Genomic DNA, 27,564 nt, shown 5'->3' with positions numbered 1-27,564 from the left:
AAAGCTAAGAAAAATATTTTGCTGTAGAGAAAATACTAACACTTCTTTGCTAATACAATGATTCAGAGGAATATATCAATGATGATGATGCTTTGTGTGTCCACTACAACTCTACTACCAGTATACATTAATTCAGGCCAGCTAAACAACTGGTAACTATCTACTTTATACTTAGAGTAATAAATCCTTTTATATTTGTATGTAAGCTTGAGTTAGTATTAAATACCTTTGAATTACAGAAGTAATGATGAAGATTAAAAAACAACTTGTATTACAAAAGTGGCTACATGATTAAGAAATGATCAACTAATAAAAGTGATAACAAAATGCTAAGGCAAACATTTGAAACAAATCATTACTTTTGGCATAAAAAGTATCAATGAGAAATTCAATGACTTTTTACTCATAATGAGCAGAAAAAAAGCTTGTATTCAAAGGATTTACTCTGGGTGTTTTTCTTTGCAAAAATGAAGACTTTTTTATCTATGAATAGAATTGACTGAAATATTAATGTTACTATACTTGAAAAAAAATTTCATTTTGGCTACAAATTGCTATTGTTCGATGAAACTTGTAAAAAAGAAGTAAAATACTCAGGAAACATATCTGTATTTCATAATTCCATATTGCTTATCTTTTTGAAAAGAATTTGGTGAATGTTTAGAATCATTTAAGATTTTCATCTCAAATTCATCTCATTGTACATTGTAAAACTGAAAAAACTTTTGAACAAAAATGTAAAATGTCAAAGAAAAGGTTAACTTGTTCAAATGAAATGCATAAGTGATAAATTTTCAATTCGTGAAAATGTTGTTTTATCAAATATTATAAATATCAGAAGCAAATTATCAAACAATTCTTCCACATAGACATTATCTGGACCTGGCAGTTCCAAAATTGTTTGAATAATGCAATAGTTATTGTGATGAGAAGATTTTAGAAATATTGATATTCTAGAAGTGTAAGCTATGTTTAGTTTCAGAACAGTTTCAGATGGTTCGTTGTTCTAAACAAGTCTTGAGAGGTGACTGGTTTGCAGTAGACAGAACAGTTTCCAATGGTTTGTTGTTCTAAACAAGTTTTGAGAGGTGACTTGTTTGCAGTAGACAGTTCCACAGAGCAAAGTATTCTTACCGTGTCAAGACGGAAAAAAAAACATGTGAAATTGCTACAGAAAAGGTTTAATATTTATGGAGCAATTCTGGTTTCTGATTGGTTGATAGCAGAACGTGAATTAATTCGATTAGTCAGTTCCTAGCAGCATCGTTTATAAATAGAATCGCCTGGCTGTGTGGGATCATACCCCATTACACATCCAAAATATTGCAACATCCTCCCTATTTTTTATAATGGGGTAGTCCCTTGTGTTTGTTCTGCTGAAAAAATAAATATATATTTTTATATTCAATTATACATAACAAAAATTAGAAATCATTTGGATCTTAGAATTTTAGTATGTAAAAAGACGCCATTTTTAATTGTGTTCAAATGTCAAAACAGATATATGTGTACAGAGAAGAGAAATAAAAGAAATGGAAGGTATTTTAACCTTAAAAAGGGGTGGGTATGTGAAAAAAGAAGCCATTTCTTGAATTTGATTATGCAGTTTTGTAAAAAAAAAAGAAAAGAAAAGAAAAATGCATACATATAAATAAATATACATGAAAATAAACAGACATGCAATATGTGCCCATTTAAAGAGTGTTTTTTTTTGTTTTTTTTTGTTAATAAAAACAATGCAAAAACATAGGACATTTTTGAAAAATAAGAAAGAAAACTAATGTGCACAAAAAAATAAAAGTCAATTGTAATTTCTGCGCACCTTAAAATAAGCATGCAAATTTTGCCGAAAATGAAAATTACAAAGAGTTTGTTTTTTTTCAGCAAAAGTATTAGTTATGCATTAGTAGGTTAAAGTGTTAATACAAATAAAATGGATACAGTTTAACGTCTTGTCCAGGACTATTTTTAATTTTTTTTTGATATATTAGAAATCTATATACATACAGGGCCGTGAAAAAAAAAATTATTCAGTCAAATCCTCCAACAAGTTTTGAGAAAAAAAACGCTGTAACTTTATTCTTGTTGCGGATTTCGTGAATACATCAGCGATATTTGGTTCTGATGATATGTAATTCAAAATAATGGATTCTTTTTTCACCTCGTTTTTTATGAAATGGTATTTTATATCTATATGCTTAGATCTTTGGTTGATTATCGTGTTCTGTGCTAAGACTATACTGGATTGACTATCACAATTAATTACTACGGGGCTTTTAGTTAATTCTGGCTCTAAAATAGTCTTTAGGATATTTTTAAGGTAGAGTGCTTCCTGGGTCGTGTGTGATTGCGATAAATTCTGCTTTACACGTAGAGAGAGATACAATCTGTTGCTTTTTAGATTTCCATGAAATAATAGGCCCATTTCTGAGAGTCTGAAAAAATATCCAGATATACTCTTGCGATCTTCGTCGTTTCCCCAGTCTGAATCCGAAAAACCTTCTAATTTTAGGGGATTTCTTGATTTTCTAAATACTAACTTCTGTTCTTTAGTTCCTTTTAAATAACGCAGGACTTGTTTAACTCTGTTTAAATCCTTCATTGTCGGTTGTGATAATTTTTGTGACAGTTTTGTTACTGTATAGCATATGTCGGGCCTGGTTGCAGTCATTAAATATATAAGACTACCTATAATTTTGCAGTATTGTTTGTCATTTATTATTTCAGATTTTGTGTGTATATTTTTATTAATATCATTTTCGACCGGTGTAGAGTGTTTCTTGCACTCTCCCATTCCAAATTTTAATAGTATTTTGTTGATGTATCTCGATTGAGTCATCGTAACAAGTCCTTTGCTTTGAGTAAATTCTATCCCCAGAAACCAGGATATTTTGCCAAGATCGGTCATTTTGAATCTTTTACTTAATTTGTTCTTAACATCGGTTAACATTATGTCACAATTTGATGCGATTAAAATATCATCGACCCACGAAACCAAAATCAGTAGTTTATCGTCTTTGTGTTGGGTATATAAACAGGGGTCTACAGCGCATTTTCTAAATTGTTGTTTAATAATATAATCATGAAATACTGTGTTCCAACACTGAGCATTCTGCTTTAGACCATATAATGACTTGTTAAGTCGACACACACTATTTTTATTTTTCATTATAAATCCCTCTGGAGGGGTAATATAAATTTCACAGTCTATTGGGGCATTCAAATAAGCATTTTTTACGTCCATTTGATGGATGTTTAGGTCATATTGTGATGCGATTTGCAGTAAAATTCTGATTGTCGTTAGGTTTGTGGTCGGTGAAAACGTAGAAAAATATTCTATACCGTAAATCTGAGAGTACCCTTTAGCAACAAATCTAGCTTTGTACTGTTCAACGCCTGATGCTGTAGTCTTTTTTGTAAAGACCCATCTTGTAGAAATAACATGTTTATCTTTTGGGAGAGGCACTACCATATAAGTATCATTTTCGCTTATGGCATCTATTTCTTTTTTTCATGGCAATTTTCCATTCATCACAATGTTCTGAATTAATTGCTTCGTTAAAGCTTTTTGGCGCATTTTCCATTGAATAGGAATAGTCGCTTTGATAATCTTTTATATTGTCGACCACAAAATATCGGGTCGCCTTCTATTTCTTTTGGGATATCTTTCGACTTTATCATCATCATCATCATGGACACTCTTGTCTCCGTCATTTTTATTGTCTTCGTTTGTTTTAATTATTTGAGGGAATATAATTTCATCTTCTTCATATGATGGGTTTTTGTTTGTAAAATTAAATGTGTCTGTGAATTTTACACATCGGATTCTTTTTATTTTATTTTTTTCTGGAAAAAATACTAAATTGGCTGGACTGTTTTTATCGTATCCAAGAAATATACCTCTGTCGGCTTTAATATTCAATTTACTCTTTTTATCTATATATGCAAAGCAAGTTGAACCAAATATATGCATTCTGCTTAAATTTGTTTTTTTACCACAGAAAGAATCATATGGAGTTTTAGATAGTGTTTTGTTAAAGCACCTGTTACGTATATAGGCTGCCGCCATAAGTGCGTACGTTTAGAGGTTTTTAGGGAGTTTTGATTGAATGAGTAGGCATTTTGCCATTTCAAAAAGTGTCCGCCACACACGTTCAGCAGTCCTGTTTTGGTGTGGCGATCTAGGAGCTGTTGTTTCATGCCTGATATGATGGTTAATTAGTAAAAGTTCAAAGTCTTTATTGGTGAATTCCGTACCGTTGTCAGAGCGAATACACTTGACTTCACCGTAGGGTGCCATGTCGGCTAGATATTTTTTAGTTACTAGCAGGGTATCAGATTTGTTCTTTAAAAAGTAAACCATTATTAAACCTGAATGGTCATCTACGAGATTCAACACATATCTATAATGTTCTCTGGCCATCGGTTCTACGGGACCGTTCAAGTCACAATGCACCATTGATAGAATTTTTTTGGCCTTTTTGTCTGGTATCTTGCTTTGATAGTTTGTCATTTTCCCTTGCGTACAGACGTCGCAGTTGAAGTTTTTTGATGTTAGTATTTTCATTCCATCAACTACAGTTGGCAACTTTTTGATATCAGGAATATTGCAGTGTCCAAGAATTTTATGTCATGTCTGTAGATCATGGAAGGCGGTTTTCGATGGGACTACGCTATTTAAATAATATAGTCTTCCATTTTATTTAATGTCGAATACAGTTCCATTCGGGTATACTAGTTTTGATTTATTGGAGCTAAAGTTTATATTTGCACCTTGTTTTGTGGTAGCTTGTACAGAAAATATAGTTTGTTTAAATTTTGGGATTAGAAGGGCGTTTTCTAGAATACAGAAACACAGTTCACCTTTATTGTTCTTTAGCGAGATTTTAGCATTGCCTCTTTTCAAAACGATATCATTGACTCGACTCCCATCAGTTAGTTCTACAAAATGATTTTGTGGCTTAAAGTTGGGATCAAAATTGATAAAATCAGATTCCTTTGTATATGCCGTGGCCCCACAATCAACAAGAAAATTATTGTTTGTTGAAGGATTAAACGTACACGAAAATAAAAATGTATGTTCACTAACAGAGCTCTCTACATTTTTAATGTAGTCACCATTTTGAGTCCTGTATCTACATTGGAAACTCTTGTGATTAGGTCGTCCACAATTATAGCAAATAATTTTTGTACTTTTCTTAGGAGAAAAATTGTTTTTGGCAAAGTTGCGGTTTTTATTCCTGGCATGGGTATAATTTAATTTTGGTGTTTTTATGTGTGTATTTTTAAATTTCATGATATTTGTGGATTCGTTTTTTTCTGTGATCATTTTTTCAGTTTCTTCGTAACTTTTGAGTGCTACCTTGAATTGGCTAAAAGTCATGGGTTTTTCTTTCTGGGTTATCACGGTGGTAAATGGCTTGAAATCACTCGGTAATCCCTTAAGGACCATGGAAATTAACAGACTGTCACTTATAACTTCACCAGACATTTTTAAAGAATTTACAGTCGTTTCGGCTCTTATAATATAATCAGTAATAGTTTCGGCTTCCATTCGTTTTAGAGAGGTCAGTTCAGTGTATAAAGAAATAATTTGGGGTTTTCCTTTCGATAAATAGTGCTCTCTCACTATGTTTAATGCTTTGCAGCCATCGTCAAGGGCTTCTCTCATTACGTGATAAACTACGGTCATCTAAACACTGTATTAATTCCACAAAGACAGTTGCGTTCTTTTCAATGAAGTCGGGGTCGTTTCTGTTTTCAGGTTGTGTTTGAAGTACTTTGTGTAGCTTTTGGATTCGTAGATATCCTAGAAATTTAACTTGCCACAATTCGAATTTTGATTCGGATCCATCGAAATAAAGACGCATGCTGGGCGCATAACCTCTAGAAGTGTAAGCCATTTTTAGTTTCAGAACAGTTTCAGATGGTTCGTTGTTCTAAACAAGTCTTAAGAGATGACTGGTTTGCAGTAGATGGAACAGTTTCTGATGGTTCGTTGTTACACACAAGTTCTGAGAGGTGACTTGTTTGCAGTAGACAGTTCCACAGAGCTAAATATTCTTACTGTGTCGAGACGGAAAAAAAAACATGTGAAATTGCTACAGAAAAGGTTTAATATTTATGGAGCAATTCTGGTTTCTGATTGGTTGGTAGCAGAATGTGAATTAATTTGATTCGTCAGTTCCTAGCAGCATCGTTTATAAATAGAATCGTCCGGCTGTGTGGGGATCATACCCCATTACACATCCAAAATATTGCAACAGATATCAACAAATCCAAATCTTTCTTGTATAATGAAATGCAAACTATATCTGAAAGTTAGCATCAGTTCATATAAAGCCAATGAAAATACATTAATGGTAATGAATGATAATGAATTCTTTACTTTAATAAGGCATTGTTAGAAAATGCTCAAAACCTTTGAACACTCAAAATTATCTTCATTTTTTGCTGGTGCAATACCACGGGCACATTCTTTTAGAGCTTATTTTCAAAGTATCTAACTGCTAGTGGCTACTATTTTAGACACCAATGTTTCCATCAATGTAGCCTTCACTCTTCTTCAGGTATATCTTGTCAAACTTGTGAATCTGCATGGAATTTTGAACAGAACCTTTTATTTAATCCACAGGGGTAGCATGCTCTTGTTCTATCAGCCATGACTAGGTAGGAGTCCTAAGTAATTTGTAATTGTATAAAACTGAACTTTTCCAAGTACAGTATGGAACAATAAAATTGTCGCCCGAAAGAAAACAACGCTACAGCTTTATTTTATAGCTTTTATTGAAAAAAAATCAATTCATGTAACTTGATTATGTAGTAGAGATAACATCTATTCAATGTAGTTGCCTTCAGCCTTAATCACCGCTTCAATATGGGTCCGGAACTGGGAGCATGCCTTTTTCACAAAGCACAGGCAAGAGCTGAGTGAATACTCGGCAGGTGACGGTGATCAGGCTGGCTTTGGTGTTGTGAGAGGTCATGTTAGTGATGCTCTCGATGTGTGACCAATGAAGTAGTCCAGCAAATTCAGGTCCAGAGAGGAGGGGGGGCAGTGAAAGCAGAGTACAAAGTTGTAGCACTCCTTTTGAAGCCAAGCTTGGGTCTTTTTGGACTTGTGGGCTAGCGCTGAGTCTTGTTGCCACACCCAGGGTCTACCAGCGGCCACCTGATTGCACCAAGGGATCACCACACTCTTCGGCACATGCAGGTACACTTTGGTGTGACTTTGAAGATGTGAGGTTGCATGATATAGCCTTCACATGAAACAACACTAAAAACCATAACCATGGCCGAAAACTTTGTTTTTATCACTCTGGGCATGTCCCCGTTATTCATGGCAAGCCAACGATGCATTTTAAGGGTGCTGGCAATGGTCCTGTTGTTATAACTTGGATCAGTAGAGAGCATGAGTTGTACCGCGGTGCATCTCTGATCTCGCTCGTTGAACATTGTGTTACTTTCAGACATGATAGAAGGCTCCTATAGCTCTTAGGATTTGTACACAACTGGTCAACTAGTAAATGGTCTGCAACAAAAAAAGAAAACTAGTTTTTATCGAACGGAAATGGAATCATGTCGTCTTTTCTATGGAAACAATTTTATCGTTCCACCCTGTAATTTATCCACTGCACTACTTACTACTATATTACTATTTATAAAGATATATTATCTATTATTTATAATTAATGTTTTCTATATCGTGTTAAATTCTATACTAGGTGTACTTTGTAGTTGATTGTCTTGCATCATGTGCTGCTTCTTTCAGTCATCTTACTTTTCACCGTTCTCTATAATTCCCTCGAAATGTGGTCAGCTATACTTGACTTTTCAAGTTCTCATTACAGGTTTTCGATGTTCTTATTTTTAGTTGACGACAATTTTTATATAATTTTCCACATTTATCTGGAATCTCAGACACAGTTCTTGATTTTTCTTGTCAGGAGTTTCATGTGCACAATATGTTTCCAGAGAATCCTAAATACTATCCTGATGTCATATGGATTATATATTTTTGAATTTTTCAGAGGTGGTGTCCTTTAGTGTTTGGTCTAGATTTCTTAGAGCTGATGTCATGCACTCTGAATAGTTGTTTCAGGTGGAGGTTTTCTCCTAAAGCGTCCATCTCCTCTTGATATGAATTGCTGTTACTGCATATTGCTTTGTTCAATATTGTAGGAAATGGATCATTCCTTTCTTTACATTATATGGATGGTGAGATTTGAAGTTTAGGTACTATTCAATAAAAGTTGACTTTCGATATACAGATAAAATAAACCTCCTATCAGTGTGAGTTATCAGCACATCCAGAAATGATGATTTGTTCTGTTCCTTTTTCATTTTGAACTGTATATGTGAATGGATAAAGTTTGAACACTTTCCTGTTGAGGCCAGAGTATGAACATGTCAACCACATATTGTGACTACATTGTTGGCTTTAGTGGTGTTGATCTTAATGCCATTTCCTTAAAGTATTTCATGTATACATTGACCAGTACAATAGTGATCCCATTGCCAGATATTCTTCCTGTCGGCCAGGTCCTGATCAGGCCCTATCATGAAGTATCTAGTTTCTACACAGTTCAACCTCTTTTTTATATTGTCAATTGGAATACAAGTGATTTTCTTTAGTGAAGTATCTGAAGGCAGCTTATTCCATACCACAATTAGAATCTCATCAGTGGGTACTTTCGTAAACCGACTCATTATATCTAGACTCACCATCTGGTTGGAATAAATTGGAACATTGTTGATTATTTCAATGAATTCTTGACATATGATGGAGATTTGCCTATGATTGGGCTTATTATATTTATCAGGAATTGACTTACTGGATGGCATGAACCTTGAGCACTGATTATGAACCTTAATGGAATACTGTCTTTATGAAGCTTAGGAAGGCTGTACAGGTGTGGTAGCTGTTAATGTTGCCTTAATTTGCAGATATTAGATATGAGGGTCTGTGACAGCTTCCTTCCTATTTTCAAAGTCAGATTCTGTTTTTACTTTACAGTAGTCACCAGGTTCTATTAGATCTGCAAATTTCTCAGAATATCCTGCTCTAACCATTAACATTATAGTTTGTTTGCTGATAGTTTTATGGGCCTTAATGGAATACTGTATATATCTTCATCACTGTGGCTTGATAGCCACTTCTTCTTCCTTTGAGATGTTTGATATCCTCGAGTATTCGTCTTACCTTCCACTTTAACTCATCTCTTTGTACCTTGGGTTTATTCAAAGTTGCTTCCTCTATCAGAGTTATATTTAAGTATGGAATCTGCTTGATGGTTGTGGTGAAGTTGAGACCTTTATTGAACACTGATCCTCAGACGGAGTTAGCTAACATTTACTTTTGTTGACAATGGCGTTTGTTGGTGAATGGGGAACCTGGATTTTTACGTCCTAATCTTTTAGATTTTCCGATTTCTTTATTCGGCGAGAGTTGAATTTGATTAAATTCTTTCTTGTATGATATATCCAGGTATTCTTTGATGTGGGTCTTGCCATCAGTCACTGATATACATTCAAGGAAGTGGTTAAGAGCATTTGGGCTTTCATCAAAATAATACTAATAATCACTCATCTAAAAAATTCAGAACCGAAAAGTGTGTTAATTTGCAAAAAAACAAAACACATGAAGATAGAAATGATAAAATCACTTCATAATCAAAAGCTAACACAATAAAACTTCTGCAGTGTATCATTTTTAAAATATTGATTTTAGAAGAGGATCTTATTTAGAATAAAAAATATCATATTAAAATGATCACTAAAATTAAAAAGTGATATAAAAATGAGTGAATGTGATCAGATATAATTGTCAGTTTGAAATCGAACTAAAAATACAAAGGAAAAATAACTAATTTTTCTTACAAAAGTCAGATATAATTTCAAAATTGTAAACAATCGACACTTCTAATACAACTATAATATTTTTAATCTAATAACTTTGGAGGAAAATGTTATAATTTAGAAAACGTATATATTTTTTAAATCAGCAAAAAAAAACATAAGTTTGAAAAGTGCCTCTTAATTTCATTCCATTTAAATAATCCTTTGATTCCTTAATATGATTGTTTTTGTAGGCTGTTATTACTAGATCTATCAATCAGTCCAAACAAAGAAAGACATCAGATATTTATGAATGATAAACGGTAAGTTTTTTCTTATTAAATGAAACTGTTTTGTTAACTCATCTGTCATGTTTGTTCAATAATTTTTAGATGATCTACATGTCATCATAATTCTTAAAATAATTTTTAGATAAGCTTAAGATGCTCCTTCCATGTTTGTTAACAATATTTAGATCCTCAAAAATAAGTAAAAAAGAAAAATTATTTACAGTTTAAAACTAAATAAGTGTTTGGTTTATGAAAATGATTGGTTGAAGCAGATTCCATAATCTGCTTCAACATAAACCAATCATTTTCATAAACCAAACACTCTTTTATGATTATTTTGTCATTCTCAATAAAGGATGAAGATAAAATGTGCTAATTCTGTCAATGCACTAAATATCTACTTATTAATAAAGCACTTTTAAAAGTAAAATTCAAGTTTAATTATTATATTTATTCAGTAGAATGTACTGAATATTCTGTTGTCTATGAATATGATTGAACAGAGAATGATAAAGAATAAAGTATTTTAAATAAGTATGACCAACCAAATTTTGAAGCCATATGCAATTTTCACATTGCAACAGTGACTCTTGCAAAGTGTCTGCTGTTCAAAGAACAGGTCAGATAAACTATGTACTGAATTGGAATTTATTTTTGTTATACAAAGAACAGACTGAAAAATTCCATAATTCACAGGCTAGGCAGAGTCAGATAATGATTTGTTACATGTAACACTACTTAGGTCTAACTTGGAATATCTACCAAACCTTATTTTATATTTACACATACTCAATGCATGAAAATATAAATGCACAAACAGGCAAGTGTACATTATCATGCTACTTAATTTTGATATTTGTTTATTTTTAGTGTTGTCTATCTATCAATCCATTCCCATGTCTGCACGGAGATGCATAAGAGCAACCAAGGAGTTGATTTCAGTGTCTCTCTTTCTTCACAAGTGGTGAGTTGATTATGCCTTATTGAACAAAATGAATTAAAATAAAGGCATTTTACACCAGAATATCATCTTCTCTCAGTGGACGTAAATCAAAATGTTTGAAGTTGTTACAGTAGGAATCAATCTTGTAAATGATATTGTGTTTACTTAGCCTGTAAAATGCCAGCAGAAAATATAGAAAAAGACAAGCAAAATTTTGTAAGTCCCTCATTGGTGAACATATGCCATTAATTTGCATATCTATACAATTAGTAACTGTTAAAAGGACGAATTCTAAAGCATGAGGGTTGAGTTGAGTTTTTTGTTGGACAGCTTAGAATGAGAGCGAACGGTGGAAGATAATATTAAATACTAGCTGTACCCTGCCACGCATTGCTGTGGCTCAATTTGGTGTAATGAAAAAATCTAATAAAAAGAGAAAATGCATGTTTACAGCAATCCACTCAAAAAGTGAAAAAAAAAGACGAAAATGAAAAAAAGCAATACTCTTGCAGAATCTGACCCGGATCCTTAGGAGTTTCCATCAATCATGGCTTGGGCTTGACCAGCAATCATTGGATTAAGCCGAACATTGCTAAAATGTTGAAATGGTTAATCAAGTTTTTTTTGTTTTTTGTATTCAGAAATGTGACTTTTCAATTAATATTTTGGTGAGGGGGTGGGGGGTTACTATACACAGATTCGAAAAGTTGTCCAAAAACAAATAAATGAAAGCCAAGGTAAGGTAGTTACGTTTCTATATAACTGGATAATTTTTTAGTGTTTTTATTTAATGTAAAATGTTTAATCAGCTCGAAAAACACATAGTGTTTATCGATATATTTGAAAAAGACAAATGGTTGTGGACTCTGTTGAATACATTAAGTTTGGGAAAATAAGTAAAAAACTATACAAAATAGTGTCAGAAACTCATCGAATATATGTTACCGTGACATAGGCTGACATATTCAGTGCGTTTCTGATAGTATTTTGTACAGTTTTTTAGTTTTAACTCATTTTGCAAAACAACGTAATCAACAGTGTCTGCCACCATTTGTATTTTTCAACTATGCCGATAAACACTGTTTTTCGAGCCAACTAAACGTTACATTAAATAAAATGGGTTTGTATTACTAAACACAGACCCAAAGAAGTTGTCGAAAAATAAATATATAACAAATCAATGTTATCAAACGCAAGATAAGTTACTTTTTTACCTAACTGGATAAGATTTTAGTGTTTATATTTAATGTAAAATGTTTAATCAGGTCGAAAACATTCAATGTTTATCGGGATATTTGAGAAATGCAAATGGCGACAAACTGTGTTGAACACATTAAGTTTGGGAAAATTAGTTGAAACTAAAAACTATACAAAATACCATTAGGAACTCACTCAATATATGTTACTGTGAAATAGGCGGACATATATTCGGTGGTTATTTGACAGTATTGTGTATAATTTTTAGTTTTAACTCATTTTCCCAAACTTAATGTGTTTAACACAGAATCTGCCGCTATTTGTAATTTCAAATATAGCCGTAAATGCTCCGTTTTTCGAGCCAAATAAACGTTTTACATTAAATAAAAACACTAAAAAATTATCCAGTTTGGTAGAAAAGTAACTTATCTTGCCTTTGATAATATTTGTTATACATTTGTTTTTTGACAACTTTTGTGTACAATAATACAAACCAAATAAAAACACTAAAAATTATCCAGTTAGGTAGAAAAGTAACTTATCTTACCTTTGAAAAATTTTACTTGTTATATATTTGTTTTTTGTTGACAACTTTTTCGAATTTTTTTTGCATAGTGATACAAACCCGAAGGGGGTATTTTTCTGTCTATTTTTATTTTTGGTACTGCGCTATTTTAAACTAGTTTTTCCAAGTTAAACTTAAATTTCATGATATCTGTTTTTTGGGGTTTTTTTTTTTTTTGGTACTTTTTTACATTAGGTCTACCTTCACAATTTTTTATAAAAATTACTACTTTTAAAGGTTTTCGACGATGCTGAATAAGAAAATCTTATTTACAATTTGCAGGGGCGAGATATAAAGACCTGTGCTATGCAGTCTAATTTACTGGCGGGCATGAATAAACACCCCCAACCTCCCCATATTAAGAATGGCTTTTGGAATAAAAACCGATGATCTCCCCATGTTAAGAACGGCTTTAGGAATAAACACCCTCAATCTTCCCATGTTAAGAATGGCTTTCAGAATAAACACCCCTAACTTCTCCATGTAAAAAACGGCTTTTGAAATAAATACCCCCATCCTCCCCATGTTAAGAACGACTTTCAGAATAAATAACCCCATGTTAAAAATTGTGGAAGTGGACCTAATGTAAAAATTTACCTTTTTTTTTTTTTTTTTTTTTTTTTTTTCTTTTTAGTAAATTGTTAGTTGAAAGGACAGAATAGTTACAAAACACCATCCCCTTCCCATTATAAGAAAAGCTGAAAAAAAATAATGTTTTTCTTGGTAGAAACTTTTCTGTATTCCACTATGCAATTTATGTTTTTGGTACTCCTTGGGCGTTGAGTTCCATGGTGGCCAGCATATTTATTTAATAGTCGCTCCCGTATAAAAGATTAATGCATGCACATGTTACATTTTTTATTAATTTATTTACTTATGTTGGCTTACGGTTGTCAGTTGTAGAGAAGTAGATTTATTTATCGCACTGCGATTTTTTGAAAACCAATAGAACTCATCATTTTAAAGAAAATTGTGGAGGTGGACCTAAATGTAAATATTTACCAAAATGTTATCTGCGCATGTACATTAAAAATATTTGTAAAAGTGAGAAAGTGTCAATAAATGGGTTAGTTACTTTTCTTTTTAATAGTCATAAAAAAGTTGAGCCAACCTAAGTAGATAAATAAATAAATAAATAAAATGTTACATGCGCATGCGTTAGTTTTTTCTAAGGAAGTGACTATTAAATAAATATGCTGGCCCCCATGGAACTCAACGCTAATGAGTACCACAGTTTTAATAAAGAAAAGCATTCATATTTTCTTATATAAAAACAATTCCTTAAAAAAAAACGTGTACTTTCAATTTTGTTAAAAAAAGTTTTCTTGAAAAAAACAACTTTAACCTAACAATTTATGGTAAAAAAGCAAAAACAAAACATTAATCGACTGACATATATGAATCGGATCCGGCTACAATGTTGAATAATGCTTTTTTTTTTTCAAGTTAAATTCAACTTTTCACAATATCTTTTTATAATTTTATGATATCTTTTTTATATAATAAATTGCTAGTTGAAAGCACAGAATAGTTACAAAACACCCTCCCCTCTCAATGGCTGAAAAAAAAACGGTATTATTTCAGCATGTTACCAAAATGCATATGTATTGTAAATTTGAAAAAAATTGTACTTTCACCTAACAATTAAAAAAAACAGTTAATATTTTCTAATATAGAAACAACTGTTTCAACTCAAAACGCACCTCCTGGCGAGCAATTTTTTTTTTTTTTTTGATATAACAAACAACTATATTTTTCAGTACGGTAACATAGGTGCTTAAGAAAAAAAAAAATCGTCTGGAAAAGCACAAAATTTTAACCAAAGAAACAAACTATAACGAAATGTTCTTAAATAAAAAAAATAACAGTATGGCAAAATCCACGTTCAACATTGTATGTGACATTTGAGGTTCGACTCATATACGTCAGGCCATTAAGCTTCTTTTGCGGAAAAAAACAAAACAATCACGAAGCGATAAATTTTGCGTCTTCAGCATTTGGAATTCAACCAATTGGAGCTCTTCTTATGTCAGTGTTTGCTGCTGTACAAGGTGTACGTCTTTTGCCGATGACAAACGATTTCACATGATTTCAAAAACAATGTTTTCTAAATATTTTAATATTTTTCTCTTTTAAGTATATAAAAACACTCTTGAATTAGCTAAAAATGCTGTCACAAAATGTTAAGAAAAACAGACTTGTAGTTTTCTAGTTTAGTTAAGTTGAACAAACCAGACGTTTCATTTTTATATATGCATATAAAAATGAAACGTCTGGACAAGAGGATTTACGGCAAGTTAAGGAAAGAAAGGAAAAAAGACTTTTGTGTGTTGTATCGGCACAGCCAGTTTTTTTCTTTTTTTGTTGTTCCCTTTCCATTTTATAATATATAATTCACATACCTATCAAGTTATACATATACAAAACTATAAAACACCTACTTGTCATCAAGTTTTCTCAAGAAAATCTGATGTGCTCCTTAAAACAAAATACACACACATAAATTCAAATAGCTTTGTTATATTTGGACCAGTTTTATATTTTCTTTTTTAGGACCCTAGAATTCCTGTTGGAGATGAGGAATATTTTGCTGTCTTTCATGAAATTGTCCTTCCTGTTGCATATCAGGTCAGTTTATTAAAGAAAATAAATGTAAATTTTGAATTGTTTATGCTTCTCATGAACGTGATTCTCCTGTTAGATATTTTCATGTAATTATTGAATCGCATTTGTCATATAACATTGTATTGGGCAACTTGTGTTGAACTCATTGTATGTAATCGTTTACTTTGAACTGATTGATAAACAAAACCAGTTAATCAGTTGAAAAAGTAGAAAATAAATGGAGCTGTTTTTTTAAGCCCAAAGATTTGTTTTTGTTTGCACCAACCATTTTTGAGTTATTTAGCTCTGAAACACAACCAAAACAAGTGTATATAATTAAACACCAACTATATTTGTCCTTTGCCTGCATGGAACTTTGCCTTTATTATTGTTATTACTATGTAGATATCAAATAATATCAATAGCATGTAAAGTAAGGTCATAACAATATCATTTAGACACTCACCCATACAAAATACACTTTGCTAAGCTGATATTTATTATTTCTTTATGGCATCGGCTATTGGCAATTAAGTGCTAATCGAGTTCACTGTTGCTTAATTTCAATGATCAAGCAAGAACTGCTGTTTAGTATGATTTGTTCATAAGAGTCAGTGTTTCAATATTTGGCTATAATATAAAGTGAATCAATGTAATTTTAAAATATGAATCAATATTTGAATGTGATTTGGGAATAAAAACCAATGTTTTAATGTGATTTGGCTATAACTTTGGAGTTGTGAGCCAGTTTGGTTTTAGAAGTGAAGACAGTTTTCTGTAGAAGTTTGCTGATGATTATTTCCTGTATGGACACGAAAAATTATGTGACAAAATTCTAAAAAATCCAGTATGTTTTATGGAGTGATTCCAGTTTCTGATTGGTTCTATTTGATTGGTCTGTTCTTATTACCCATGTCTATAAATTAAACCTTCAAATTAATTTGGCTATAAGAATCAATATTTGGATGTGATTTGGCTATAAGAATCAATATTTGGATGTGATTTGGCTATAAGAATCAATATTTGGATGTGATTTAACCATAAGAATCAATTATTAAATAGGATGTAGCCATAAGAACCAATGTTTGAATGTGATTTATCATAAAACTGAATGTTTGAATGCGATTTGGCCATAAAAACCAATGTTTGAATATAATTTTTTTTTTTTTTTACAAAAGAATTATCACTTATCAAAGCCCATAAGCCACTCGAGAATAAGGGTTAAAGAGTGTACAGTAGTCAAAGGGACAATATCATAGTAATCGTTAGAAGTGTAAATTTGGTAAATTGGATTACTTAAGGGGAATGGCCCATCAAGAACTTGTTTTATGTTGGACTTGAAAATGACCAAATTGTAGTCAGTTGGAAAGCAGGCAAACAGAAGGTGTGCCGTTCTATGGAATTTACGTTTAAGAGTGGGGGAAATTATTGATAGTGTTTTTAACTAGACAAGTGTTTTTCATGAATATTTGACAAGGGGGTCCATAGACTGAAGCTCAGATGAGCACTTGCCATGAAAATAGCAATTAAGCAGAGACAGGCTCGCAATGTCTCTTCTGTTAGAAAGAGGTGAAGGGAAGAGAAACGGGCATCCCTCACTAGGCTATGAAGTCTATTTTGAACTCTGTCAAGGCAGGATAAGTCTTTCTAGCAGCTTCTACCCAGATGTAGCAACAATACTCCATCCTTGAAGATACCTGGCTCTTATATAGGTAGAAAATTGCATCAGCAGGTAGATATCTACTGGATCGATAGAAGGATCCCATCATTTTTCCAGCGACCTTGGCAACAGATTTGATTAACATGTTCCATTTAAAGTTAGGAGTAAAAGTCAAGCTCAGAAGCTTGTCAAAACATGAAGTCTCCCCAAGACAAGAGCCATCCATTTCAATTGATGCCAAATGGGAATCAGAATGTTGATGATGTAAAGATAGAAGCTTGGTTTTAGATGCATTAAAATTAACCAGCCACTTTTTCCCCCATTGCACCACATGCTCAAGATCAGAGAGGAGAGAATCAGAGAGAACTTGGTCATTTACAGACTTTGACCTGCTGCGATAGATGGTAGTGTTATCAGCATAAATGTCTACAAATGATCTAAGGATGTGATTGGGAAGATCATTGATGTAGATTAGGAAAAGAGTTGGACCAGCATTAATACTGTGAGCTTCCGATTTCTGCCCATCAACCACTACTCTTATGAACCTATCAGAGACAAATGAATAATTGAAAAGACATTTTCAGCTATACCATAGCTGGAGATCTTGTAGAGTAGACCTTTATGCCATACCCTATCAAAGGCCTTTGACATGTCAAGAGCAATTGCCCTAGAAAGGAAGCCTCCATCGAGAGATTCACTAATCCTATGAGATATAACCGTAAGCATATCTGCTGTAGATCTAGCAGAACTGAGACCATATTGTATGTCACTAAGAAGGTTATTTTTTCTCTATTTAACACAGATTCCAGTAACTTACTCATGACGTACAGGAGATTACAGATTACAATCTGAGTGAGGTCATAAGCAATGGAGAAATCACAACAGAACCTCCCCTCATCATCTGTCTTGTTTGAGTTAGTTAACCATTCCACATTGTGAACATTGAAGTCTCCACAGACATGAATCTTAGCCGAAGGATGAGTAGACAGGGTGTAGTAAATTTTCTCATATATGCTATTGTGGAGGCGATAGAGGGCAAATATAAATGAAGTCATGTGAGCAAGTGCAACCTGGAAGTGCATATAAGGTAATTTAGGATCTTCTCTGGAGATGTCCTTATCACATGGAAAGCCATCTTTAATGCAGGCACATATTCCATCTCCATGACAATCTTGGGGATCAGATTTAGATGTTAACTTAGAGTATCCTTTAATTCTAAACTCTTCTAGGGAAATAGTTGGTCCAATTTTTGCTTAGGCCAGTTTTGCTTAGGAATAATAGGTCTGGTTTATTCTCCTGTAATTGGGTTTCAACCACTGGAAGGTTAGAACGTAGACTCCTGATGTTCGAGACGGGGACATGATAGTGGGGGTCTACATTGGAAGTTGAAGATCTGGGTTTAATCATGTGTTTTTTCTTGAAATTTTTCATGATAGAGTTTTGGGATTTGTGTAATAGGTTGACAGACTTGCTCAGAGCAGGGCAGAGAGGGAAACTAAGAGAGAAAGAAAAAACGAAGAAATATATTTTTGTAGCACATGATAAGGTAAAGCTGTAACAATTACCCACTAATATGACATCGAGAGGCCCCACTAGAAGCTACTGCATGTTCCAGAATCCATTCACCAAATGGCAATACAGCAGCCCCAGTACTTTGCACCTGCTGATAGGATAGCCTCCTTAGTGGTTAATCCAAGGTTGGGGTCCCTGACTATCAGGTGGATAATGTCAGCCCAGATAAAACGTTTACCTCCAGCACCCTTACTAGTGACATGGCCACAAAAATAAACATAGAAACAGAAAATTTCCGACATCTCTGATGACTGTTCATGCAAAATACTGCCAACTTAGCATACAGCTTTTTCTTCTCCCTTTGTCAGAAAAATCACTCATTAAAAATGAGGACTGAGGGGCAAATAAAGAGAAGCGAGAGTAAAGGGAGCTGCCAATAATGCATCCACAATTGTCTACTCTCCATGAAAAAAAGAAGAAAATGATAATATTAAATATTGTACTTCATATATGTTCAATTAATGTGTTTAAGGGAAAGTATGATGATAGATTCCCCTCTCACTAACTGAAAATAAATAGAACTGTTGAATATAATATAATATTTGGTGACAAAATATAATGTTTTAATATAATTTAGGCAAAAAATTAAATGTTTGAATGTGATTTACCCACAAAAATCAATGTTTTAATATAATTTGGCCATAGTATACAATGTTTGACAGCGATTTGGCTAAAACAACCCATATTTTTAGGTGGTTTAGCTATAAGAACCAATGTTTCAATGTGGATTAGCTATAAGAACCAATGTTTCAATGTTATTTAGCCACAAGAACCAATATTAGGATGTATTTTGCCTTAAGTATCAATGCTTGAATGTGATTATGCATAGGAAGCAATGTCTAAATGTTATTTGGCTATAAAACGAATATTTAAATGTAATTTTTCTATAAAAACCAATGTTTTAATGTTTGGTCATAAGAGCCGATGTTTGAATGTGATTTGGCCATGAAAACCTATATTGGAATGTGATTTATCCATAAGAATCTATATCTTTAAGTTATTTGGCCAAAAGAACCAATGTTTTAATATGATTGTGCTACAAGAACCAACTTTGAATGTGATTTGGCCATAAAAACTATTTGAATGTGATTTAGCAATAAGAACAAATATTTGAATGTGATTTGTGCCATAAGAACCACTGTTTTAATGTGATTTGGCAATAAAACCAATATTTGAATGTGATGTATCCATGAAAACCAATATTTTAATGTAATTTGGCCATAAGAACCAATGGTTGAATATGATTTAGCCATAAAACCAAAATTGAAATATGATTTTGCAATAATAACTGATGTTTGAATGCGATTTGGCAATAAAACTAATAATTGAATGTGATTTATATATGAGAACGTGAATATTTGAATGTGATGTGGCCATAAGAATCGATGTCTGAATGTGATTTAGCTATAAAAACCAATCTTGGAATGTGGTTTGATCATAAAAATAATGTTTGAACATGATTTAGCCATCAGAACTTATATTAGAATGTGATTTGGTTATCAGAACCAATGTTAGAATGTAATTTGGCCATAAAAACCAATTAGTGAATATGATTTAGCCATACGAGCTAATGTTTGAATACGATTTAATCATAAAACCCAATGTTTCAATGTGATTTAGCCATAAAAACTAATGTTCGAATATAATTTGGCCACAATATAAAATGTTTTACTATAATTGAGCTATAAAATTAAATGTTTGAATGTAATTGAGCCATAATAACAGATGTTTTAATGTGATTTGGGAACAAAAATTAATGTTTTAATATTATTTAACAATAGTATACAATGTTTGGAAGTGAATTGGCCATAAGAACCATATTTGAATGTGATTCGACTACAAGAACCAATGTTTAAATGTGATTTGGCTACAAGAGCCAATATTTGAATGTGATTTAGTCATAAAAACACATTTTTGAATGTGATTTAGTTATAAGAATCAATGTTTCAAAGTGATTTAGCTATGATAACGATGTTTGAATGCAATTTAGCCAGAAGTATTTGAATGGTATTTGGCCATAAGCACCCATTTTTAAATGCGATTAAGCATAAGAAACAATATTTGATTATGATGTGGCCATAAAACAAATATTTGAATGTGATGTATCCATGAAAACCAATATTTTAATGCAATTTGGCCACAAGAACCAATGTTTGAAGCTTATTTGTACATGAAAACCAATATTAGAATGTAATTTTGTCATATAAGGCAATATTTTAATTTGATTTGGCTATAAGAACCAATGTTTGAATGTGATTTACCCATAAGAACTAATATTTGAATGTAATTTTGCTATAAAAAACAATTTTTTAATGTTATTTGGCCATATGAACCAATATTTAAATGTGATTTGACCATAAGAATCTTTCAATGTGATTTGGCTTTAACAGCCAATGTTTGTATGTTATTTTGCCACAAGAACCAATTTTTGAAAGTGATTTAACCAGAAGATCTAATACTTGTATGTGATTTCGCTATAAAAAATCAATGTTTAAATGTGCTTTGATTATAAAAAAAAATAATTTTTGAATTTGATTTTGCCATAAGAACCAATGTTTGCATGTTATTTGGCAATAAGAGCCAATGTTTGAGTATGATGAAGCCATAGGACTAATGCTTAAATGTGATTATTAATAAAAACCAATGTTTGAATGTGATTTGTCGACAAGAACTAATATTTTAATGTGATTAAGCTATAAGAACCAATGTTTGAATGTGAATGTGCTAGAAGAACCAATGTTTGAGTTTTAGTTGTCCAGATTTGAATGTTATTTGGTTATAAGAACACTTATTTTGGTGTGATTTGGCCATAGAGACTGATACTTTAATTTTATTTGGACAAACAGACTAATGTGATTTGGCTACAAGAGCCAATGTTTGAATGTAATTTTTGTCACAAGATTTGAATGTAATATAACCATAAGAACCAATATTTGAATAAGATTGTAAGAGTATCTTGTGTAGGAGACGGTGAGACTCGTCGTGGGCGACGAAGCGTTTCACTGAAGAACCACGGCAACACACAGCAAACCAACAAACAATGACAGCCACGGCGCGAAGGCAACTAACAAAGCTCAGCTGACTGCACGAATAGAAACGGAACCCAACGGTCACTGTACTGATCGCCACAAACGTCAGAACCCGACTGCCTCGCACCTCCAATGGACCGATTTTTATTACTCAAGATGGCCTAGCTAATTTGCATCCCCGCGAGATCTCGCACGATCCTGCGAGATTCCGTCTCTAATAAAAGCAGGCAGGCGCCATCTTGAAACTCTTTCTTCCGCTGCCCCGACCACAGGATCAGCCACCACCCCACACGCTAGGCACACACGGACCCTCTTGCGCCGAGGGCTACGGTTAGTCTCACACTCCCCCCTGGTCTCCAGATCACATACGTGACACGGCGGACGTAGCCGTTTGATTCGAGCACTCCTGCGGAGGGGTATTGCCGGGACTTCCTCATCGGAGCTCTCAGAAGTGGCATCGAAAGCATCAGCATCAGCATTAGAGCTCGCAGTTGAGTCATCAGGTCCATGGGGCACAGGTTGGATCCATCGCTCATCGTCGGATGACTCGCTCCTTCCACTGCTCGCAGTTGAGTCACCAGGTTCGTGGGGCACGGGTTGGATCCATCGCTCATCGTCGGATGACTCGCTACTTCCACTGCTTGCCGATTGGTCAGCGCTTAGAGCGGGCCGGACATCCCTTATGTGGCGCGGAGTATCATCGACTAGTATGGCCTGTTCACTGATGACGCCAGTGACCCGCCCCCTCCAAAAGCTGCTGGTGCACCGGCTGCCGGGTGGCTTCACCCAGACGGTGTCTCCCACTTGGTACGTCCCCTGGGGTTCTCGTTGGTCGGGTAGACACACTTCAACGTCCTTGACGCGCACGTGGTAGTGATGAATCGCATCAGCGGGCGCACTGCCGCCAGTCACGGTGTCCTTAGGCGTACACTTCTTCCTGGCCGCGATCCTCTTCACGGTTCGGTGGCATCGCTCCGCTATGCCGTTGCCGCTCGGCACATACGCGCATCGGTGTCGAAGGCGGATCCCCCAGTTGTCCATAAAATGCCTAAATTCCCTGCTGCAGAACGCCGTGTCGTTATCCGTGAGGATCTCCTCAGGCGGCCCCCTTTCGTAGAATATGGATTCCAATTCGTGGATGACACTGGTGGAATCCTGCCTTGCCAATTGGCGCCAAATCGCGAACCTCGTTGGCCCGCAGTCTATCAGCGTGAGGAAGTGTTGGCTGCCGTAGTGGGTTATATCCATACCCAACCGACTCCAAGTCGCGTCCACTCCCAGCTGTCCTTTCCGCCATCTGGCTGGGGCGGGGTCGATGGACTGGCACGTTTGGCACTCCCTGACCACTGCTCTTACTGCGCTTTTTGGTATTGATGGTCTAGCCAACTTCACAAAGTAGTAGGTCCGTTGCACTCCGGGGTGCCCACTGTCGTGATGTATCTTCCTGACTTCGTCCTCCTCGACGGAGGCAGCACACAGAGGCAATGGCTTAGCTTCTTTCTTCATAGCCTCATACCATCTCCGTGGTACCCGAGTGAGCTTGTCGGCGAGGTTGTAGTCCGAGGTGACGAGCACTACGTCTACGGACAGGTTGTACTCCGTCACCAGTTTTTTCACAGTCTCGAGCCTCCGTCTTATCAGCATTTCGCTGGCTGCCTTGGTGCGTGCCCTGGCCTTGCTCGTGAGTGTGTCCGACACCCAGTGGTGCACGCAAAGTGAGTCAGTGTGCACACGCAGTTTCTTCACTTCCCATTGAAGTGCCAGGTTAATGCCCTTTATTACAGCGTCGAGTTCTGCCAGGTTGATATGGGCAGCATCATTCGCCGGTCGCAGCCAGCATGCATCCTCAACTACGGCCCCATCTTTCTCCAAAACTACACCGATCGCTAGAGAACTTGCGTCCACCCACACGCTCAGTTCGTCTCCCTGCACGCACCAGTCCCCTGTGGCGGGGTCATTCTTTTTCACACTAGCGACGGTCTCCTTTAACATTCGAACCAATAGTTCGTCGGTTATCTCATCGTCCCAGCCTTTGCTGACCGCATTTGCCCTCCTTTTTATGACGCCTGTCGCTGCACGAACCCATCCGCATACTGGAAGGTGCCCCACAAGTTTCCCGCACAGGGAGAACACGGCACGTCTTGTGTAAACGTCGGGTACGTCGGAAACTGCGGTTCCACGCCTCCACTTCAGGATCCCTCGCTCCTCTTGAACGCTCAAGCCCAATACGCGGGCACCATCCTCAAGCCGCTCAGAGTCCTTGTAGTTTAGACCAAACTCGGCAAGTTTGGATCTTACGCGCGAAGAGGACACGATATCTTCGTTCACGTATATATCGTCAATATACGCCGATGTTCCCTTTCTGATCCATTCTTCTTGTGACAACACGGCATTGACGATAGCCTTCATTATCTGGGGTGCTACGTTTAGCCCAAATCCGAGTCGCGTAAGACAGTATCTCTTCCCGGAAAACATCACTGTCTGGAAAGGTCACATCGCCTCGCTGATCCGGACCTGCAAGTATGCTTTTCTCAAGTCCAGTAGGGACACATTGGACCCCTGCCGGCGCCACTCTCGCAGCTTGCTGGCACAGACGTCGGCGTCCGCTGTGAACGCATCAACGTGCGCATTCAACTCACGGTAGTCCATTACCGGCCTCACCTTTGACTTGTTAGGTTGGGCAACTGCCATCAGCGGTATCAGGCCCTTGGGGGGTCCAAGTTTGTCGTAGGGGTATGGAATCAGCCAACCGTTCTTAATCCATTCACGGAGCTCGCTTTCGTATGCAGGCGTTATCTGGTCGGGCATACAGTACTCTGCCACTTTGTTTTGTAGTTTGGCCGGTTCCTTGTCTTCTGACCACCTCCAAGTGGCGGTCCACGCCTTCTTTTGGTCGTCGAATTCCGCACTGAAGTCCGGCTGGTCGACTCTTAGTGCTGCGCACACCGGGGGCCCATCCTGAAACTCTACAACGCCAGCGCGCGTTATGCGCACGCCGCCCAGGGCTTTGATGGCATCGTAGCCTAGCAACAGGTCGAAACTCAGCAGCTTTTCGCGTGTCACCAGCGCTTCGACGTTGGCCGAGTTCCCAGTTCTTGTGCGAATGTGTACCACACCCACGCCGCAACACATTCGTATTTTTCCAGTGATGGTAGTTATCCTGACGTTCTTCTTTTTCCACGCCCGACAGAAGTCCGCACACACTATGGTGCGGGAGCAACCGGAATCAAGGAGGGCTGAACATAACGTGTCATTAACTCGGACCTGAATGACAGGGAGCGCCTTGTTTATTTTCTGTTCGGGGAAGAGGTCGGCACTGGCACCTTGTCCCCGTCCCCGTTTCCCGCACAGTCTCGGGCCATGTGCCCAGTCTGGTTACAGCGGTAGCAGCGAACAGCCGTCGACCGCCTTCTACAATTTCTTGCCATGTGGCCCCGCCCGTTGCATCTGTAGCAGATGACATCACCTTGCGGGCTGGGTCCCTGAGACGGTCCTTCGCCACTTGGTGGGGCCTGTGCGACGGCGACTACCGGTTCCTGCACCGTCGAGTCATCCTTCATTATTGTCCTGGCTCTGTCCACTAGGTCACTCAGCGGTAGTGAGGACATGGTAGAGGTTGCTCGCAGGAGCTGCTTTGCTCCAGCGGGGAGTCCTGACAGGAATTTGTAGGCTAGGGCCCTCTCGGGAAGACCGCCGAACAACACCGTCAGCTTCTTAAGTTCGGCGAGATACACGTCCATAGTTTCGCCCAAGCGTATAGACCTCGTCTCAAACTGCTCCCATGCAGTGGCGGGGTCAGTGGCGAACGCCCTGTACAACGCCGCCTTGATACTCGAGTAGTCTCACTTTTCCTCAGTGCTGAGTTGCTGATATACAGCGAAGGCCCCGCTGGTCAGCCGCAGAGGAATCACGCGCTCGACATTTTTCACGCCGGACAACTGACAATGTAACTCGACCTTCTCAACCCAGCTGAGTACCGGGTCGGATCCGTCGAATTCCGGTATCAACTTTAGATCGAACCTATCCGCCATTGAAGAAAAGAAAACCAAGTTCGGAGTGGGGAGGCCGAAATAGCTTGTAAGAGTATCTTGTGTAGGAGACGGTGAGACTCGTCGTGGGCGACGAAGCGTTTCACTGAAGAACCACGGCAACACACAGCAAACCAACAAACAATGACAGCCACGGCGCGAAGGCAACTAACAAAGCTCAGCTGACTGCACGAATAGAAACGGAACCCAACGGTCACTGTACTGATCGCCACAAACGTCAGAACCCGACTGCCTCGCACCTCCAATGGACCGATTTTTATTACTCAAGATGGCCTAGCTAATTTACATCCCCGCGAGATCTTGCACGATCCTGCGAGATTCCGTCTCTAATAAAAGCAGGCAGGCGCCATCTTGAAACTCTTTCTTCCGCTGCCCCGACCACAGGATCAGCCACCACCCCACACGCCAGGCACACACGGACCCTCTTGCGCCGAGGGCTACGGTTAGTCTCACAAAGATTAAACTATAAAAACCAATATTTGAATGTGATTTTGTCACAAGAACCAATATTTGAATGTGATTTAACTATAAGAACCAATATTTTAATGTGATTTTGTCACAAGAACCCATATTTGAATGTGATTAAACCGTAAGAACCAATATTTTAATGTGATTTAACCATAAGAACCCATATTTGAATGTGATTTTGTCACAAACAATCGGGAAATTTTGTCAAAAGTAATAACCAATATTTGAATATGATTTAACCATGAGGACAAATATTTGAATGTGATTTAAACATAAGAACCAATATGTGAATGTGATTCAACCACAAGAACCAATATGTCAATGTGATTCAACCGTAAGACCCAATATTTGAATGTGATTCAACCATAAGAACCAATATGTGAATGTGATTCAACCATAAGAACCAATATGTGAATGTGATTCAACCATAAGAACCAATATTTGAATTTGATTCTGTCATAGCGAGCCATTTTTTAATATAATTTAACCATAGGAACTAATATTTGAATGTGATTTAACTATAAGAACCAATATTTGAATGTGGTTTAACCATAAGAACCAATATTTGAATGTGATGTAACCATAACCAGTAATATTTGAATGTGATTTAACCATCAGAACCAATATTTGAATGTGATTCTGTCATAACGAGGAATTTTTTAATGTGATTTAACCGCAGGAACTAATATTTCAATGTGATTTAACCATAAGAACCAATATTTCAATGTGATTTTACCATAATAACCAACATTTGAATGTGATTTTCTCAGAAGGACCAATATTTTAATGTGATTTAACCATAGGAACTAATGTTTGACTGTGATTTTGTAGCAAAATGTAGTAGGCAAAAACCAAGAACAAAGATAGGAAATAGTCAGTTTCACTCTGGACCGCCTACCTCTAGAAGAGAGGGATTTCTTGGCTGTAATGACCGTAGAGAAAGAAAAAGAAGGAGGCAGAAGAACAAACTCACTTCTTGCAGATTCATGGTTCATCAGAAAGAACAATCCAATCGGCAGAACTACCTACGCACAATCTGCAAAACACCACCTGACTGCTTCCCAGCGTCCTGCCTTTATAGCGGCTGTGAATTATATATCTGCATAATCACGTGAGTGCACACGCGATTCTGCAAGAATTGCATGGGGTCAAAGCCAATAAAAACCCATGGATGCCATCTTGGAACTCTCTTCTGCTCGGCCCGCAACACAACAACAGACGTATCTGAGGTAAGCTCTTTATTTCCCTCCATTTCGGTTATTGCTAATTCTGCTACACTTCCCCATGATCACAAACAGGGCAGGAGGGCAGTCATCTTTGTCAGGTACTTCTTTGAAGAATCGGAGGCAG

At 36.3% G+C, this 27,564-nt stretch overlaps 1 protein-coding gene across 1 annotated transcript in view; it reads left to right on the top strand.

Annotated features, from left to right (window-relative positions):
* LOC145277824 (protein deacetylase HDAC6-like) overlaps window positions 1–27,564 on the top strand; it is a 140,355-nt gene that overhangs the window by 22,300 nt on the left and 90,491 nt on the right. Inside the window, exons 4-6 of the mRNA XM_080129727.1 lie at window positions 10,092–10,160; window positions 10,998–11,091; window positions 15,386–15,460. Coding sequence (XP_079985853.1) covers window positions 10,092–10,160; window positions 10,998–11,091; window positions 15,386–15,460 — 238 coding nt within the window. The remainder of the gene's footprint in view (window positions 1–10,091; window positions 10,161–10,997; window positions 11,092–15,385; window positions 15,461–27,564) is intronic.

This window comes from Euprymna scolopes, chromosome 6 (genome assembly GCF_053919585.1).
Source record: "Euprymna scolopes isolate OS-2025 chromosome 6, ASM5391958v1, whole genome shotgun sequence".
Taxonomy (NCBI): Eukaryota; Metazoa; Mollusca; class Cephalopoda; order Sepiida; family Sepiolidae; genus Euprymna; species Euprymna scolopes.
Note: the sequence above shows the minus strand (reverse complement) of the source record. Positions and strands in the feature narration are given on the sequence as shown.